This window comes from Trifolium pratense, linkage group LG6, assembly GCF_020283565.1.
Source record: "Trifolium pratense cultivar HEN17-A07 linkage group LG6, ARS_RC_1.1, whole genome shotgun sequence".
NCBI lineage: Eukaryota > Viridiplantae > Streptophyta > Magnoliopsida > Fabales > Fabaceae > Trifolium > Trifolium pratense.
In genome coordinates, this window is record NC_060064.1 from 29,989,162 (window position 1) to 30,008,438 (window position 19,277).

The window sequence follows — 19,277 nt, forward strand, 5'->3', positions numbered from 1 at the left end:
ATTTGGTTTACCTCCATAATCAGCACTAGTGCAGCTCCCGCCAACCTGCAGCATTTTTTCACAGAATCAGTAAAGCCAAATTACTCATAAACAACAATAAACATTCATAAACACTCATAAGCTTCAAACGATTTCACACTCCTAACCGTCAGATTTCAAACGATTTCACGTACTCCTAACCGTCAGATTTCAAACGATTTCACACTCGTAACCTTCAGATTTCAGATTTCAGATTTCAAACGATTTCACATAACCTTCAGATTTCAGATTTCAAACGATTTCACACTCGTAACCTTCAGATTTCAAACGATTTCACACTCTTCAGATTTCACACGCAATTGGTTTCGAAGAGAAAAAGCGAAGTTACGAGCGAATGTGAATGGAGAAAGAAGAGTGAACCTGAAAACGCTGCGTTGAGTGGGGAATGATTTGGATAGAGAAGCGTGAGTTGCGTGGAGAATGGAAGCGAAGTAGAAAACGAAGCGTGAGTTGAGTGAGTTGAGAATGGAAGAGAAGAAGTTAGGATGTGGAGAAAAACGCGGAGAATGGAGCGAAATTGAAAATGGATGTTTTGGGTATTTGAATGAATATGGGGTGCAGGTTAGGATGGAAAGCTACTTAATTTTCCCATGACGGGAAAAAGCCTAATCTCACCATCCATATTACTGTTTATATATCCAATGGCTTGAAATTATAAGAGAACTTTTGTTTTTACTTCGCTGGGATAAAGCTTTTCCTCTGCAGGGGCCTTGTGCAGTAAACCCCCTACTATTTTACTTAAACACATAATGTTTATTCTGTACTTTTTTTTTTGTTACATGAGATTAAAAAATGACTTGGTTATTGTGTATCAACTTTTATTCCTCGATACTGTTTGGCCTAACTTATTTCCGACTTTTCTACTCAAAAAAAGAAATTTGGGCAACCAAATTTGAAATATCATCAAATTAACATCCAAATACAGATCGCAACCACGTCGCGCGCTAGATCTATCACGCCGCGCGTGGTTGCTCTTCTTAACACTGTGCCGCGCATAATTGCCTTTCACGCCGCGCGTGATCAAGTCAGATGAGGTATTACGCCGTGCGTGGTTGGATCACGCCGCCGGCGTAGTTCACTTTCCTCCTTCACGCCGCGCGTGACTAAGTCAGAGACCAACTTCAATTCTGGCAGGGTATTACGCCGAGCGTGATAGCCATCACGCCGCGCGTAGTGAAAAGCAGGGAAAAACTTCTTTGCACAGGCACCACGCTGCGCGTGAAACAGCCACGCCCCCAGCGTAGTGCAAAACTTTAAACTTCTGCATAATTTCCCTGCTTTTCTTGTAATCCAAGTAATCTCATATCCGAGCTGATTTCTCTTGTTTATTCATAACAAAACTTCTTAAAAAGAGTCTAATGTCCCTCAAATAAGCATGAATTAATAGATGTGACAAGAGGTCATCAGGTATATAAGCTCTTTTAACCATAAAACTAGAAATAATTGTTTGGTAAATCTTACTTTTTTTTTTTATAAAAAAAGTTAAAAGTTGTTTTTTTTATTTATTATAATAGGGTTAAAAAATATGTTTGATAATATATTATAATTTTTACTAAAATATGGAAGCTTTTTTTTTTACTATATCTTTTAAAAATTATTGTTTCGCCTAACTTCTTACTATTAATGAAAAAGAAGAGTAAAAAAAGTTAGGCCAAACGGTACCATAATAAATTATATAAATTCAACAAAATAAAACCAATTTAACCTGATTTGAATTTTAAAAGTTTGCACAATTGAAATAAAATGTGAATGTATTGTTTAAAATTGACGGAGTGTGGTAGGCATCACAAAAAGTTCATAATTTAAATACATCTTTATGTGTCGTTGATTGAAAAATTTCTATCTCAGTCTCTATTATATACATTAGGAGATTCCCACGGAGCTCTTTCATGCATTCTCAATAGAAATTATTTAGGTGACATTCAATTAAAGAGTTTGTTTATGTGCATTCAATTGATTTTTTTTTTTTGTAAAACAATTTAATCTTCTCTAACCCATTATTAAAACCCAAATGATTATGTATCTTCTTTAACCCATTCAATTAAAGGCAACAACATGGTCTGATTTTGAAGATGAAGATGGTGACTCTTCGGATCTACAGAGCCCAATATCAAGTGAAGATGAAAGTGGTGAGAAACATTATCCTAAGTTTAAATTGAATTATTATTTTTTAAAAAAAATAAAAAAGAAAAAAAAGAGGAAAAGTCACGTGAGGTGTGACTATCACCCGTAATAGTAGCAAGATAATCACATATAACCAAAAAAAGAGGAAAATTGAAGACAATCACATATAACCAAAAATAACAAAAGATGTTTTCCTGTGATATTCCATTTTCTCAAATCCAAATCCTATCGACGATTTCGTTCTTTCTTCCTTTGATTTCGCAAATAATTACGTTTTTAAATCCTATATCCAAATCAAAAGTTGTGTTTTGTTCTCTCTTGTTTGATTTCAATTTTGAACCCTAAAGTTCAGCCGTTTGATTTTGTTTTGAAGATGAAGACTGTAATTGGTGCAACACTTGAAGGTTCAAGTAACATGAAGAAGATTCCTGACAAATATGTCTTAAAGTAAGTGTTCTTTTATCTATATACTATGACTTCTTTGGTTTGTGAGTTAAATATGGTGGGTGGAAAAATATTAAAGTGTTGCTAACCATGAATTTCTCTGATACCTTTCTCTGATTCCTTTGATACACCCATTTTCCTTGATACCTTTCTCTGATTCTTTCAATGTATGCTGGTGTGCACTCTTCTGTTAGTCCACAACATTCACATATTGCAAATTCAACTTCATTTTGTGAGACTAGTATGCTTGTTGATGATTGAGTTGTTTTGTTATTTAAATATGTTTTCTTTATTTCTTCATTATATTTGATTTAGGGAAACTAAGGCTCACATGCTAAAGATAAAATTTCACTACAACGGTTACTTTGTTTCTGACCCTGAAACAACATATAAAAAAGGGAAATCTTATGAGTTAAAAAAGGGTTTGGACATAGACCAGATTAACATAATTGATTTGGGGAAACAAGTAAAAGAACTATTAGGTGTGACAGGGGAATTTAAGCTATGGTATGGGAAACCAGAGAATGATTTGAGTGATGGTCTTAGGTTGCTGGGAACTGATAGAGATGTCATTAGGTTCATAAATGAGTTTAAGGGACATCCAATTGCTGATTTATATGTAGAAACCACAAGTGCAAATTTTGTTGACCATAGGTATGACACTGGTGTTGATGAAGAAGAGATAGAAATAGGTTATAATGAAGACAACAGTGATCCTGAGTATGTAGATGAAGAAGGTATTGAAGGAGATGGTGATGGTTCTGACTCTGTGTCACTAGATGATAGTGACTATGATGAGAATTGGGAATGGACTTCTGTTCTGCCTTATGAAACTTTGAATCCCACTGATGCAAGGAACCATGGTGAGAATGTTAATCTGAGTCTTACAGTTGCAGCTGAATCATCAAGGAACCCTAAAGCAACAACATGGTCTGATTTTGAAGATGAAGATGGTGACTCTTCGGATCTATAGAGCCCAATATCAAGTGAAGATGAAAGTGGTGAGAAACATTATCCTAAGTTTAAATTGAATGATAATGATGAGCAAGTTAAATTTGAGGAAGGGCAAATATTTGCATCTGCTCAGTTGTTGTGAAAGAATATGGTATGCAAAGTAGGAAAAATGTATGGCTTAAGAAGAATGAGAGCACAAGACTTGTGGTTAAGTGTATGTCAGGTTGCTCATTCCATATGAGGTTTAGTAAGGCTGCATCAAAGAACTACTTTAAACTTGTTGTACATAAGGCTGTTCATACTTGTCATAGGATTAATAAAAATAGACAGTGTAAAACAAAATGGTTGGCCAAGAAGTTGATCCATGTTTTGAAGCATGCACCCGATATGAAATTGAAGGCTTTACAAGAGGATTGCAAAAATAAGTGGGGTGTCATGTTAAGCAAATTTCAAGTTTATAGAGCAAAGGTCAAGGCATTAGAGATGATACAAGGTGCTATTTCAGAACAATATAAACATCTTAGGAATTATGCAGAGGAATTATGTACAAGTAATCCTGGTAGTACAGTGATAATCAAGACTACACTTGGAGTTGATGGACCTGTTTTTGAAAGGATGTATGTTTGCTTCTATGCTTGCAAAAGAGCATTTGTTACAAGTTGCAGACCTCTAATAGGACTTGATGGTTGCTTCCTTAAAGGAACATATGGAGGTCAATTGTTGACAGCTGTTGGAAAAGATGGTAATAATCAAATGATGCCAATTGCATTTGCTGTCGTAGAAGCTGAAACAAAAGATTCTTGGTCTTGGTTCATTGAACTCTTACTGGAAGATTTAAATTGTTTGCAATATAAGAAATGGTCTTTCATATCTGACCAACAAAAGGTATGAATTTGTTTGATTTGCAATTTTGTTATATTACGTTTGAATCATTTTATTAGTTACAATTTGTTTGATTTTTTCAGGGGTTGGTTCCTACTATAGCTAGCACTTCAGATTATGTTGAACATAGGCTGTGTGAAACACTTGTATGGTAATTGGATGAAGAAATATCCAGGAGATGAATTGAAGGAAGCACTTTGGGCTGCAGCCAAATCCACTACTATGCCAGAGTTTACTAGAGCTATGAATAATTTGAAAAAACTCAATGAGGCTGCATGGAAAGATATGAATGATTTACCACCTAGTATGTGGACTAGGGCAGCATTTAGTACACACACATGTTGTGACCTGCAAGTCAACATGTGTGAGGCTTTTAATAGTGCAATTTTAGAGTATAGGGATAAACCCATAATTTCATTGGTGGAGGGTTTGAAATTTTACATGACTAATAGGATTGTGAAACTTAGGGATTACATGCTTAGGTATGAGGGTGATATATGTCCTATGATTCAGAAGAGGTTAGAGAAGTTTAAAAAAGATGCTGATTCTTGGTCCCCAAACTGGTGCGGAGACAGTGAATATTCCATGTTTTCTGCTTCTAATGGAACTGATACTTATGTAGTTAACCTTAAAGAAAGGAATTGTTCATGTAGAAAATGGGACCTATCTGGTATACCTTGTTGTCATGGGATTGCATGTATTTGGTTTAACAATCAAAACCCAAATGATTATGTATCTCATTGGTACAAGTTAGTCTATATAATTAACTACCTCATCAATTGTTTAGGTTGCATCTATATGAGATTTTAAATTTTAAATTATTGTTGCACAATTTCAGGAAAACAACATTCCTTGATACTTATAACAATATCATCCGTCCTTCTAATGGACCTAAAGGATGGCCAAATGTGGATGCTACACCAATTTCTCCTCCATATGTTAGAAGAGCACCGGGAAGACCGAAAAAGCTTAGAAGGAAAGCAAATGATGAGCCTAGGGGTTCTAAAAAGAGGAATCAGAACACTGTTACATGCACCAGATGTAAAACTTTAGGCCATAATAAAAGGTCTTGCAAGGGAAAGACAACTGCTGATAGGATGATTCCAAAGGGTGGAAACAAGGTAACAAATTAGAATTTTAGAGTAACTCTAAAATGAATCAATACACCAGCTTGTATTTTATTATAGTTGATCTAATGTCATAAATATTATGTGAATTTCAGAGTAACTGTAACATGAATCAACCTGGACCAAGTGCAACTTGTAAAGAGTCTGCAACAACAAGTAAAGGGACTGCAACAACTGGTACTAAAGGGCCTGCAGCAACAAGAAAAAGGACTGCAACAATTGGTACTAAAAGGAAGAATGACAATACAACTCCTAATGTGATTACACCAAGTGCAACAACTAGACCAAGTGGACCAAGAAAGAGTGCTAAGATTGCTACTAATGCTACTGGGACTCAACAATCTGTCAACAAGCCTTAGATTGATATTTTAGTGACATTTTGATAATGGACATGTTATGTTATTTTGTGTTACGCAAGTGTCTTGAACCTCCATTTTGGATGTAATGAATTGACTTGTTATGTCATTTTGATTATTCTATATGTAATGACTTTACCTATTATGCTTAGTTTGGATTTTAAGTCAAATTTTAATGACCAAATTGTCTTGAACTCCCAATTTGGATTTATAGCATTGATGCACTTATTGACAGATTGGTATTGGAAATGTGTGGTATTGGAACTTCCAGTTTTGACTTATTTCCACTACACTTAAGTTATGGAGAATTTTCTGTACGTTCATCTTTTAGTATATGCAAGTTATTTTTCAAACCATGAATTATTGGAAGTGTATTCAACAATTATGTTTACCGGTGATGTAATTAAGAAAATTTTAAAAATAAAGTGAAATGAAATATGATAAGAATTGAGGACTTAATGTAGAAATGAAATGTAAGTGCATGATTTGTGAAATTAAGCTGCAAATATTTAATAACTCTGATTAATAACCTCACGTGACTTTTCCTCTTTTTTTTTTTCTTTTTTTTTTAAAAAAAATAATAAGTGACAAAAAGCTGATGTGGCATCTGAGTCACTTAAGTGACTTGCCACATCAGCGTTGACTTGGTCAAAATTGACCTTTTGCAAAAGGGGGTAAACATAAGGGGCTAAAACTGCTATTTTGAAACATAAGGGGCCAAAATTGCAAGTTTCTGAAACATAGGGGGCCAAAAGTGCAATTTAGCCTAAAAAAAATTAAAAAAATATTCTCTAACTCACTTCGTTGGCATTCAATTAGAGAGCATGCTTATGGGACATTCAATTTAATCTCATCTAACCCATCATTAAAAAAAACAAACTTGTCTAACTCACTTAGCTTCCCACTTATATTTTGGATGGTTGGATATATACAACTAAATTAATCGGATATATGTAAGTTATGTAATATGTTATATTAACAACTATAAGCTTATACAAAGCTATATGTTCTACGTAAGTACATTTTATTTTAGTTTAAATAAAAAATTATGTTCATTAGGGAAACGAGCCCGGCCCCATTGTTAAATACATGTTCTATGTTCTACGAAAAGTGATCCCCAAGATGAAAAGTGTTTGCAGTTGATAGTGAGAATTAAGCATTAGAATTTTATTGATATCCATTAAAAATAATAAAGAATTAACAACTATGTTTTGTTCATGGAACAACTATAGAGTCCTATAGCGGAGATAGAAGAGGGATAGACACTAGTACAAATATGACATATTACACATCATGTTTACATCTGACGAGCATATGTCAGATGTAAAACGTTATATGGAGTAGTCTTTTCATCTGGCTTCAATGTCCACAAATGTGAAAAATAAATAGACAAGACTTTTTACATCTGGCTTTAATGTACCTGAAGCATAACTAAACACGGTGGCAATCTTGTAATTATGGTGAAAATTATCTAAAATAACGGGCACGTTCCGTGCCCGTTTGTGTGATCCGTATTTTTTATTCTGCTAACGTGTATATATTTAACTATTATTTTGGAAAAAATCATTTGAAAAATGCACACATTGTCGTAGAAATAAGATAAAAAAAATTCAGCACCATAAGTAATACAAAAAACTTAAAAAACAAACATGTTAGCAATAAAAACCAAAGAAGAAGCTATTAAACCACTTGAAAAATATAAACATTGTAGCATAAATTGAAAGAGAAAAGAAAACAAAAATTCTATTCTTTTTCCCAAATACTCCAATAGAAAGCACTTGCTCCACGTGTATGTTTGTTGATCTCATGATCATACATTAATTTGTGAAGACAAACATTCACATTATCCATACTTGAATGAAACTTTGGATAGAAAATTGCATCCTACAAAAATAAACGTTCACATTTACTCCTTTTTTTTGTCATCGACAATGCTGCTTAACATGAAGGTTTAACATAAATTCAATCAAGAGTTAACAAAACATCACTAAAATGTAAGGACTTGATATTCTTATATACAACTTTAATCATGAGGTAATTCAAGAGATGAATAATCTTATATTTTTCATCCAACCATGACATAAAGGAATGATTTAACACGCCATAAAGGCAAAAAAAATTACAAATAATATACTACTAAGAAAATGCACTTGTTTGACCCTATAAAAAAATGCACATGTTAATTTAAAATATGCTCACAGCTAATCATAACATTTGTTTGTTCACGCCATTATTTTTCTTCACCATCTTCATTGTGAGTGATTTGAGACTGCAATTTCCTATTGAACTTATATTTAAAGAAAACAACAACCTATGGTATTGATTTGATAAATTATTTCAAAGTGGATTGTTAAAATATTTAAAAGGAAAAGGGCTAACATTATACTTTTTGAACATTAGATTTACTCAACAAAAAAAGAATCAAAAAAAAAATTATTGAATAGGAAAAGTAACTAAAAATTGAGTAGTACTAAAAGAAAGACAAACAATAAGATAACATAAGAAACTCATTAAACCAATCGAAAAATACAAAGAAAAACATGTACATCTTTCACATCATTATAGAAGACTACTTTTTTATCTCTCACTCTCGCTCTTTGTCTATATCTTTGTATTTGTTGCCTCCACCCGTCGTCTTCATTCCAATCCTTCAATTGTCTCTCCTGAGTCATCTCTTTTATGGTAGTTAATTATTACTTTTCTCTTTAATAATTACCTTTGTTTTTCATGCACCAGTCTCAAAATTCCTTTTATAATATCAAAAGAAATTAACGTTCTGTCAGGTTTAACTAAAGAAAAAAATATACACATGTCAATCAATTCAACATGAAAATTAAAAATGAAAACTTAACCAATAGTAATCTAATATAAATTTCAATGTTTGATACCACATACTCAACTCTCAAACTTTAAATTCGGGAGAAAAAAATTTGTTCACACCAAAACATTTAAAGTAAAATAAAAAGGTCATCCCAAATACGGTTTTCATCAAGATTCAAATTAAAATTCAATGAAAAAAATTTGAATAAAAAGAACACTACTGATTTTTATATTTTGCAAAAGAAAGAAAAGTTATGGTAAGAAAAACAAAATAACAACGTTGAGAAAAACAAATGAATAGTTCAATATAATGAGTTCTTTATAATTAAAAGTAAAAAAATGAATGAAATGATTGCATTATAATTGAAATATCTAATTATATTTTAATATAATTTTCAATTTCTCTTCCCACCATTCCAATGTATACCCGATATAAATATAAACATCACTCATAGATATATATAAATATGAAAGTTTAGAAATAGTATGGTGGAAGATTTAAATTTGAAATTTACTCTAATGAAGAAAATGATTGAATTAGAACAACAATATCACAAAGAAAAAGAAATAATGTCATACATCTTTTCTGTCTACAATTATGACATTTTTCTATGTCCTTGTGGAAGTAAATATTTCTTTTGTTAGCCATTTAAAGGAATTGAATTAACAAAAAATAAATAAATGAAATGAGAGACAAATATGGAGAAACCAAAGATAGAAGAAGACACAGAGAGAAAAAATGAGAGAGTGAGGAAAAAAATAATAGTAAAGTCCTTGCAATTAGTCATGATGAGAGTTGGAAGTCATACATTTCTTCTATCATTGTGAGATTTCTCTCATAAATATGACAGCATTACAAAATAACCAATTCCTCTTCCCCTTTATCTTTTTGAATAACCGAATGTGAGTGTGGTGGTTATACTTCATGTAATTTTTTTTAATAATCAAGTTTACACAATTTACAATTGTCGTTGCCATACATATATACATATAGATATGATAAACATTTCACCATTCTTTGCATTAACTTTCATGTGCATATATGTCTTTCATCATTTGCCAAAATCGCCCTAACCTCTCCGAATAGTGGACACGTAGACATATCATTTTTAATAATCTTGAAGAAAAATAGGAAGAATGAAGATCTGTAAATAAAATGAATGGAATAAATGGATGGTTTGGAAGTTAAAAAGAGTTGGTTTTGGAAGTTAAAAAAGTTTAAAAAATAAAAAGTTGGTTTTGGAAGTTATGGTGTGAAAAAAAAATACTAAGGGAAGGGTATTTATGATATTTTAAAAAAAGGCTACACTAAAAGAAGTGTTTTCCCTTTATTAATGTTATAGATATCTGGTCATATTTAGCCACAGATGTAAAACGTCAAGTTTAATAAAAAAAATAAAATAATATTTTTGGACCAATGGTAATAGCTAGCGCTGACAAAAGAACACCCAGAACGCAACCCTCGCAGCAACCTTAACCCCTCACCTTCGCAAGAACCGGCGATGCAAACCCTTAGCGCCGTCCTCTACCGGCGACAAGATTAAACCCTCCGCAAAATTTAATCAACTCACCACCAGCGCCGTCCTCTCTCTCACTCGCAGTCGTCCTCTCTCTCACGAACCCTAACTCCAAATCGAAGCTTAACTCCAAATCGAAGCTTCTCTTTCTTTCTCCGGCCTCTACTCTCACGAATCGAAGCTTGTCTTTCTCTCTCACATCGATTCAGGTACTCTTCTTTCTTTTTTAATCCTTTTTAAATATTTTCTTTTTCGTGATTTCTTTGTGTTTGTGGTTTGTTACTTGGTTTTAGCTCTTAGAACTGTTTCTACTGCAATTGATTTAGGTTTTTTTTCATCTGCTTGTATTATTTTTTGTTACTGTTATTTTCACATTTTTTAAATTTCATTTAAAGTTTCAATGATTTTTTGTCTGGTATATATGGTGGATTAGTACATTGAATTTTATAGGAAGGTTTAGGATTGATGAAATGGTTTTTAGTTGGAGATGTTTTCCCTTTTTGAATCAGTTTTAAAGCCCTTGAACTAAACTTTTGTCAAAATGCTTTCTTATATTCTGTTCATTGCTTAATATTGTTAGGTCCCTGAACACTCTTATTCCCTTGATGAAGAGGGTATTTGCAAGCATGCCTTTGAGCTGATTTTTGTGTTTGATGAAGTAATCTCTCTTGGGCACAAGGAAAATGTTACCGTTTCACTAGTTAAGCAATACTGTGAGATGGAAAGTCAGGAAGAGAAGCTGCACAAGCTGGTTAAGCAATACTGCTTGTTAAAGTTTAGTGGTAAAGTTTAAGTGATTGGTTTCCCATCGGGTACGAAACCCTCTATGACCCGAATGGCTCAAAAACTTCAAAGGCGGTTTCTTGTGATGACGATTATTACACTTCCACATATGATGGTCCAATTTCTGGATGCAAACAAGACATGTCCTGCCCTTACAGCATAACTTATGGAGATGGAAGTACAACCGCTGGATCCTTTGTGAATGATTCTCTTACATTCAACCAAGTAAATGGTAATCTCCATAATAATGCAGCAGAAAATAGCAGTGTGGTTTTTGGGTGAGTAGATGCCCGACTCAATGAATGATTGAACATTTTAAACCATCTTCATATCCTAGCCTTCGTTTTATCGTTTCTTTTTCTTGGTAGCAGCCTTAATTTTATGTCTTTTTGAACTTTCACTTGATCACAGGTGCGGCGCTAAACAATCTGGGACATTGGGTTCATCTTCCGATGAAGCCCTTGATGGAATCATTGGTTTTGGACAATCAAATTCTTCTGTGCTTTCACAGCTTGCTGCATCTGGAAAGGTGAAAAGAATATTTTCGCACTGCCTTGATAGTATCAATGGAGGAGGAACATTTTCCATAGGGGAAGTGGTGGAGCCAAAATTTAACACTACTCCATTGGTACCAAATATGTATGTGCAGAATCTTAGTTTTTTATTCCCTTTCTATGTTATCTGTAGCCAGTGTATTCAATTTGTTCTGTTGTTTGACGAATCAGTTTGATATGCATTTGATGATAATACTACTGCCATTTACCCCCAGACATTCCAAGTATGTTAGGTTTTCATGGTTTTCGTCACTTATTTTATCAAGGACTTATATTGACTCTGAAATTTCAGCTCTTTTTTCAAGTATTTGTATGTATGATAGATCTTTTTTTATCTGTTGTCCACTTGAACGGCCAACGAATCACATACACGGCTCAATATAGTCATCCTTTGTATCTTTTGTTCTTTTAAGGCTTTCATCTTTTATGATAGTAGATTCTTTCTGCAATCTCAAATATATAAACTATAAATTTTTTCAATATAACCTCTCTGGTATGTTCTCTTTCAAATGTTCTTTCAGATTTGTGTACTGTATTTTACATCCAGTTCCTCAGATGGAGATGAAGTTGGGAGTTATATCACTGCCCCCAATAATTTGCAAATAAAGACAAATGAGAAACAAAAGCACATTTTTGGTATAAACGACATCCTTTTGTTATGGAAGATAACAGCATTTTTTGATAATGGGGTGGAGTGTCGGGAGGCTTTAGATGGTATTATTGATAGATGTTCTGCACTTCAAAACATTCGCCAAGCTGTTCTAGAATATAGAAAAGTATTCAATCAGCAACATGTTGAGCCAAGGGTAAGGAGGGTGGCATTAAATCGTGGTGCTGAGTACTTGGAACGGTATTTCCGTCTTATTGCTTTTGCAGCATATCTTGGAAGTGAAGCGTTCGATGGGTTTTGTGGAGAAGGAGAATCCAAAGTGTCATTTAAGAATTGGTTGCATCAGAGACCGGAGGTGCAGGCTATGAAATGGAGCATAAGACTGAGACCGGGGCGATTTTTCACTGTCCCTGTAAATGTCTTTTTTACTTAAAGTTATTTGCCCCCATCCCCATCGCTTAACATAATATTAAACTCAAGCTAACTGTCAACTTTAATTGTAGGAAGAGTTGAGAGCACCGCAAGAGTCTCAACATGGAGATGCAGTGATGGAAGCATTTGTTAAGGGCCGGAGTGGTTCAGTTCTGGGAAAAGGCTCCATACTAAAAATGTATTTCTTTCCTTGTCGCTTCCTGCATTCTATTTGTCTGGATTATTGCATTTTTTTAGATGATGTAGTATGAATAACTTGATCATATGTATTGTAGGTGTTCGATGAACCCACGTCATTAACCGAGGAGGAGCTGTATGAATTGCGAAACAGCTGGGCTACTTGTTTTCTTGACCTGTACAATCCCGAGGTAGATTATGATGTTGCCGATGACGAGGCTTAGGAGCTAGCTAGGTTAATTTGTGTGATGTTACGATGGATTCACATTAATTAGGATGTTTTGAATTTTAATGACTTGTATTTTGCTTGTTATAACATTTTGGATTGTTGTATTTTGCTTGAATTGTAAGACTTGGTATTTTATTTGAATTGTAATGATTTGGTTGAATGTAATTGTATTTTGGTTGAATGTTGAATTGTAATGCTATTTTGGTTTTTTTTAATTACAAAATAGGATTTAAAATATATATATATATAAAAAAAACGCAGGATTTTGAAAAGAAAAAAAAATTAAATAAAGTTACTATTTCACATATGGTGACTTGGTCAGATGTAAAAGGACCAATTTAATTAAAAAAAAAAAAAATTGGTCAGCTGAAACACGAGAACAGAGGTAAAAGGGGATAATTTTACATCTGGCGAATGTCAGATGTAAAAAGCGTAAACTTACTACTTCTTGTACGTCTACCTCTGAATGGGGTCAGATGTAAAATGGGGTTTTGGCCAGATGTAAAAAGTGTTTTCTGTACTAGTGAGAAATAGAGAGAGTCTCAGTGGTGTAAAATGGAAAACGAGGAGTTTTCCCACCCGACTCTTAAAAATACACATTGACTAATTAAAATTTGAATATCGACTGCAAGGGTTGATCCATACATAGATTTTTCATTTGACGTTCACACGTGAAGATTGTTTTGTGGTACAATGATCAAAGTATGTTAATATTTAATTGAAAAATAGTAAGAAATTTACAATTATTTTTTATTGATGGAGTTCCGAGAGATTCCCAGGAGATAGAGACATGTGTGTGTGTGTGTGTGAGAGAGAGAGAGAGAGAGAGAGAGAGAGAAGAGAGAGAGAGAGAGAGAGAGAGAGAGAGAGAGTGAGAGAGAGAGAGTGAGAGAGAGAGTATCTCTTAGTTTTGTTGAACATAGAATAAGGAATGAGAGAGTACTTCCCACCCCAGTATACCTCTGTAAGTAATATCCTTAAACATATATTGTATTTTCATACTCAAGTAAATTAAATAAAATCAATCTTATAAACAATTGAAAGAAAAATATATACATCGAAATAATATAAAATGAAATAGACAATCTTCAAAAGAAAAAGAAAAAAAGAAAATAAATATTATTAAAAAATAAAAATTATTCTGTGGGAGAGATATAAAAAATAGAGAGTGGGAGAGATAGATAATCTCTAACCGGTGCAGAATGAAAAATGCAAAACACTTTCTATTCCGGTGTTAAAAATGATCATTGACTAATTAAATTTTCATTTGAGAATCGAGTTTATAATTTTTTTTTGAAGAAACTAAAATGAGATATATTAACAAACAGTCTCCTCAGCACAAGGTGAGCCAATAAAGACTATTAAAGTTTACAAACAGTGACATAAAGAAAGAAAAAAACCAATCATACAAGGCCCAAACATAACATAGGACTAGACCACCATCTATGGTAGTTTGAGACTAAAGTAATACTCGTCGTCTTCAACCACATATAAGAAAATAGCTCGATCTTGTCCAACATCTAAAGAAGAGTACTAGTCGGCCTATGAACAATCGATGATTTCTTTCCGTCCATACAACCCAAACGCTAGCAAGCCAAATGAGCTGAAAAAATAATCGAGTTTATAATTGTTTTATATTTATAGAGTCACTATAGAGTCTCGCGGATGAATATAAGAAAAATAATCTATCTTCTAATCGTGCAGAACGGGAAGCGAAATAATAATTTTCATCTTGCTCTATCCTTTAACATCGTTAAATTTATATCATGCAAAACTTATTTTAATTTTATTGTAAAATTATATATCAAAATACTCAAATAATATATCAAAATAAATTCCTGACCAAAAAAAAAAAAAAAAAATATCAAAATAAACACATAAATAATATTAAAAAAGAAAATTATTACGGACTAACATACTAGTATAGCCCTATTTTAAAAAAATAGTCAAACTCTTTTGTTTCTGCGTGTGCCTTTTTTTGGTTCTTGAGTGGCACCGACAATGTATTGGTGTATAATATTATAAGACCAGCAATCCAACATAGGCTATATAATATTATACACCAATACATTGTCGGTGCCACTCAAGAACCAAAATAGCTATGTTACATAGCTATTTTGGTTTGGTATTGTACTTTTTTAAAATTTTTATTTTAAATCTAAATATTTAGTTTCGACTTATAATAAAATGGTGTTAAGTGGAAGCATCCGACCCGGCCGGGAATCGGAGGGTTTTAAAACATTAAGTGGAAGGAAGGTGTTTGTCAATTTGATAACAAAATAAGTTTGATAACAAAATAAGCGAGGTTAGTGTTATGTTAAAAATTAGAGAGAGTGTTTCTGTTATTTAAGAGATCTTGCTGTAATTTTTTCATAATAACAATAATAGACAAAATATTTATTGGATTATGATGAGATCCTTTGTTAGAAATTTGTTTGTTTGTTTGATGAGAATTAATAAAGAGGAATATATTATTCTTTGTGAGATTATGTGAGAAAATATAAAGATATGAATTATTTTTATTTTGGAAATTTAGTTGATAAATATAAGATAGTAAATATTTTTTTTTAAAACTCAAGCAACTAAAATCAAGTACAACGGGTATATATATACCAAATCTAAAGCAACTAAAATCAAACAATCTCACTCTCCATCTAGGTTTATACGGTTAGCTCCCTTTGCCTTTTGGTCTTCCATCTACTACTTCATGTTTCTCAATTCAAGTTCTTTCAGTTTCAGTTTAACCTTCAAATTCATTCCACTATATGATTTTTTCTATATATCGCTAAGTTTTTTTATTTGTTTTTTGATCACGTGTTGTTTCTGTTGTTGCCTTGCGTGTGTGTTGTTTAGTGGTGGTGTTGGATTTTTATTTCTTGCATGTTGTATTTCTTGGGTTGTATCGTACCAGGGGTTTGTTTTTGCTTGCAGCTTTTAGCTAGCCTAGAATTGTGTTAACTATTTGTATCTTTCTACAAACATGTTTTATGTTTCTTTGAGTTTGCTAATAAATTTTTTGCTGTTAACGGTTTGATAATAAAATTCTGTTTGGTAATAGCCTAGGCCTAAAAAAATAAGCCTACACAAACCATAGACTAGACTTAATCCTTCAATTTTTTGCCATGCTTAGGCTTGGCAAAGCCTAACTCGGCCTACCTTATTTCCAATCATATATTACATGCTTAGATTAAATTTCATTTACTAGAAGAAGGGCGACATTGATCAAACTCTGGACAACTTAGTTATAGAGACTCTAATACATGTCAAACAACTATTTACTGCTTTTATATTTTATTCTAAATGGTGTAATTTTCTCCTTTCTGATTTATTGCTTATTTTATTAGGATTTTGACCATTGAAGTGAAGTATTGCTCATAGTTAGGGCAAAAATGGACCTCCGAAAATCAATCGCGTGCCAAACAGACGTTGCCCTCAGCATCACAAAGCATTTATTCTCAAAACAAGAATATCATGACAACAACCTCATATTTTCACCCTTCTCTCTCCACGCTGTTCTTAGCGTCATGGCTGCAGGTTCAGAAGGCTCCACACTCGATGAGCTTATTTCCTTCCTCCGATTTGACTCCATCGACCATCTCAACACTTTCTTCTCTCAGCTCCTCTCCGATATGCTCTCCAACATTGATGCCACCCGCCTGTCTTTTGTCAATGGAATGTGGGCTGATAAATCAGTTTCCCTTTCTCATTCTTTTAAACAACTTGTCACCACACATTACAAGGTGTCTTGTGCTTCAGTTAATTTTCGGACCAAGGTACTATCGCTTTTTCAACATCATCTTAATTTATTTTTTTATTGACTAACAAATACTTCTATTAAAATGTTTATGAAAAAAAGATTAATTATAATTGATTTTGATGCGGTTTTAAAGGGTGATAAAGTGCGCCATGAAGTCAATTCATGGGTTGAAGAAGAGACGAATGGCCTTATCACAAAACTTATTCCTCCCAAGGCTGTAGGCAAGTTAACCAGACTTATCTTTGCAAACGCACTGCACTTCAAAGGTGAGTGGAAACACAAGTTTGATCCAGCAGGCTATAATAAGTTTCACCTCCTCAATGGCAAGATAGTCTATGTTATCTTCATGAGAAGCAAGAAGAAGAAGCGGTTTATTAGCACTTTTGATGGTTTCAAAGTCCTACGCCTTTCTTATAAACAAGGTATAGATAAGAAGCGTCGGTTCTCCATGTACATTTTTCTTCCAGACGCAGAAGATGGACTGCCAGCTTTAATTGAAAAGTTGGCTTCAGAATCTGGTTATTTGAAAGACAAGCTTCCTCGGCGAAAAGTACGAGTATCTAATTTCAAGATTCCAAAATTCAAGATTTCTTTTACACTTGAAGCTTCTAATGTGCTACAGGAGGTGGGAGTGATTTCGCCTTTCTCCCAGGAAGCAAGATTTACAAATATGGTGGAGTCTCCCTCAGGTGAAGAACATGTTGAAAGCATGTTTCACAAAGCTTCCATCGAGGTAAATGAAGAAGGCACTGAAGCTACAACGGCCAATTCAACGGTCCTCATAAAGAAAGGAAAGCGTTTTACTCATCGTTCTTCTGGTATAGACTTTGTAGCTGACCACCCTTTCCTCTTCATGATCAGAGAAGATTTTACCGGAACAATCTTGTTTATTGGGAAGGTGCTAGATCCTCGTGATGGAGTAGCCACGCCGGTGAGGCGTAGCAATTTCAAAGATGATGTTAGTGACGATGATGAGTACCTGAACAAGCTTCCATCACTGAGGAATATGTCAAAGCAAGATATGAATTCGGAGAAATTCATTATGCAATTCAGAAAGCGGTTGAGATATTATTTTGGCTCAAGTTTGGATGGGGGGGAATGGTCAGGGTATGGTGATAGATCAGCGAGTTAAAACCTGTGATATGACAGAACAAATATCGTATGCATTATTTATTACTGATGCCCTTAAATTTTTTATGGTTTTGATAAATTGATGTCTTTGTCTTTGACTTATTTTTTCAACTATTTTGAAATTGAGTTTAAGATTGTGCTATGCTAACTTTCATATGCTGTAAAGATCAATACTTCAAATGCCCAACAACCTTAGCTTGTTGGCTTTTTGAGTATCTTACGCCCAACAAGTTATGTAGGGGTGATTAAGGGCCACCAAATATGTCGAATTTACAAGATTAACGGTATTCAACAAAAACGAATAAACCGTTAATTTTGATTGGTTTAAATAAAATTTCAATCTGACGGTTGATTTCAATCATGTAATTATACAAATTATTTCTTCAAAATAACTGAGATTTATTTAAAAAATTAATATATCTCAAACTGTAAATGTTTGTCAATTATTTTATTATTTTTCATAATGAAGACTTTGTAATTCAACATAGGAGCAACATGCTCAACAAAAGTAACAACGAAAGAAGGAGAGAATAAACAACAGCACTGAGCCAACATATGGGCACATTTATTAGTCTCTCTTCGCGAAAAACAAATAGAGCTTGTCCAATCCGTCCGGTGAATATGAGATGATATTTCTTTATGAAAAAATTAATTACTTGTGTCTTGTACAAAAAAAAAAAAAAATTCAACTTAATGGGTGAAATCTGAGTTGACTGAGTTTAGGTTCGAGTGATACCCGTTACCACGAGTGTGGGTTTGAGATCACTCAAATCCACACCCGAAACCCGAACACTCACCTAAATATATTGTCATTTGCAAAATACTCCCTCTATGACACTATATAAGCAAAAAACTCATTTTTAGGTTCATTGTTTTATTTTTTTTTTTGAAAACTTGGTATCCGGCCTTAGGACCGACTAATTCAAGGGGACCAATCCCACCGCCCACTTGCGGGGACCGACTAATGTATTTGGTCTATAAATATAGACAAAAAATACATTAATAAAACAATGAACCTAGAAAGATGTTTTTTGCTTATATAGTGTTACGGAGGGTGTTTTTTGCTTATTTTTACTCAAAATCTTATTACTCTATTGACATTACCAAAGACAAACTATGTTACCAAACTATGCTACATTTTACATTTTATCAAACAGAATTCGAGCCGGGTTTAGGCAGGTAATTATTAATTATGTGTGTCTCTTGCTGCGGGTTTGAGTGGAAAATTAATATAACTATCTTTTAGTACTTTGTTTGTTTACTGCATTCATTTTGTGTTAATTTACTTGTTTTAGTTTATGAATCACAAACACTCATCGGAACGAGGAACCGTAACAATTT

At 33.4% G+C, this 19,277-nt stretch overlaps 4 protein-coding genes across 5 annotated transcripts; all 4 read left to right on the plus strand.

Moving 5' to 3' along the window:
• The first annotated feature begins 2,344 nt into the window (after window positions 1–2,344).
• LOC123891363 lies at window positions 2,345–6,189 on the plus strand. Of its 2 annotated transcripts, XM_045941220.1 has the most exons (5): window positions 2,345–2,610; window positions 2,923–4,446; window positions 4,527–5,192; window positions 5,282–5,564; window positions 5,666–6,187. In XM_045941220.1, the coding sequence occupies exons 3-5, from the start codon at window positions 4,561–4,563 to the stop codon at window positions 5,927–5,929; spliced, it is 1,179 nt and encodes a 392-aa protein (XP_045797176.1). In that variant the 5' UTR covers window positions 2,345–2,610; window positions 2,923–4,446; window positions 4,527–4,560; the 3' UTR covers window positions 5,930–6,187. The 2 variants fall into 2 exon arrangements, with proteins under 2 accessions (XP_045797176.1, XP_045797177.1); XM_045941221.1 differs by lacking the exon at window positions 2,345–2,610 and having other exon boundaries at window positions 2,826–4,446; window positions 4,527–5,186; window positions 5,666–6,189.
• On the plus strand, window positions 3,715–4,452 carry LOC123892076. The gene has a single exon (XM_045941923.1). It carries the CDS (start codon window positions 3,715–3,717, stop codon window positions 4,450–4,452), a length of 738 nt encoding a protein of 245 aa, XP_045797879.1.
• A 3,956-nt stretch (window positions 6,190–10,145) lies between the features above and the next one.
• LOC123891364 lies at window positions 10,146–13,263 on the plus strand. Its single transcript, XM_045941222.1, has 6 exons — window positions 10,146–10,472; window positions 10,844–11,324; window positions 11,458–11,575; window positions 12,122–12,622; window positions 12,714–12,820; window positions 12,918–13,263. The coding sequence occupies exons 2-6, from the start codon at window positions 11,188–11,190 to the stop codon at window positions 12,940–12,942; spliced, it is 888 nt and encodes a 295-aa protein (XP_045797178.1). The 5' UTR covers window positions 10,146–10,472; window positions 10,844–11,187; the 3' UTR covers window positions 12,943–13,263.
• Window positions 13,264–16,359: 3,096 nt separating this feature from the next.
• Window positions 16,360–17,990, plus strand: LOC123891365 (serpin-ZX-like). The gene is made up of 2 exons (XM_045941223.1): window positions 16,360–16,821; window positions 16,939–17,990. Exons 1-2 carry the CDS (start codon window positions 16,438–16,440, stop codon window positions 17,935–17,937), a joined length of 1,383 nt encoding a protein of 460 aa, XP_045797179.1. The 5' UTR covers window positions 16,360–16,437; the 3' UTR covers window positions 17,938–17,990.
• The last annotated feature ends 1,287 nt before the right edge of the window (window positions 17,991–19,277 follow it).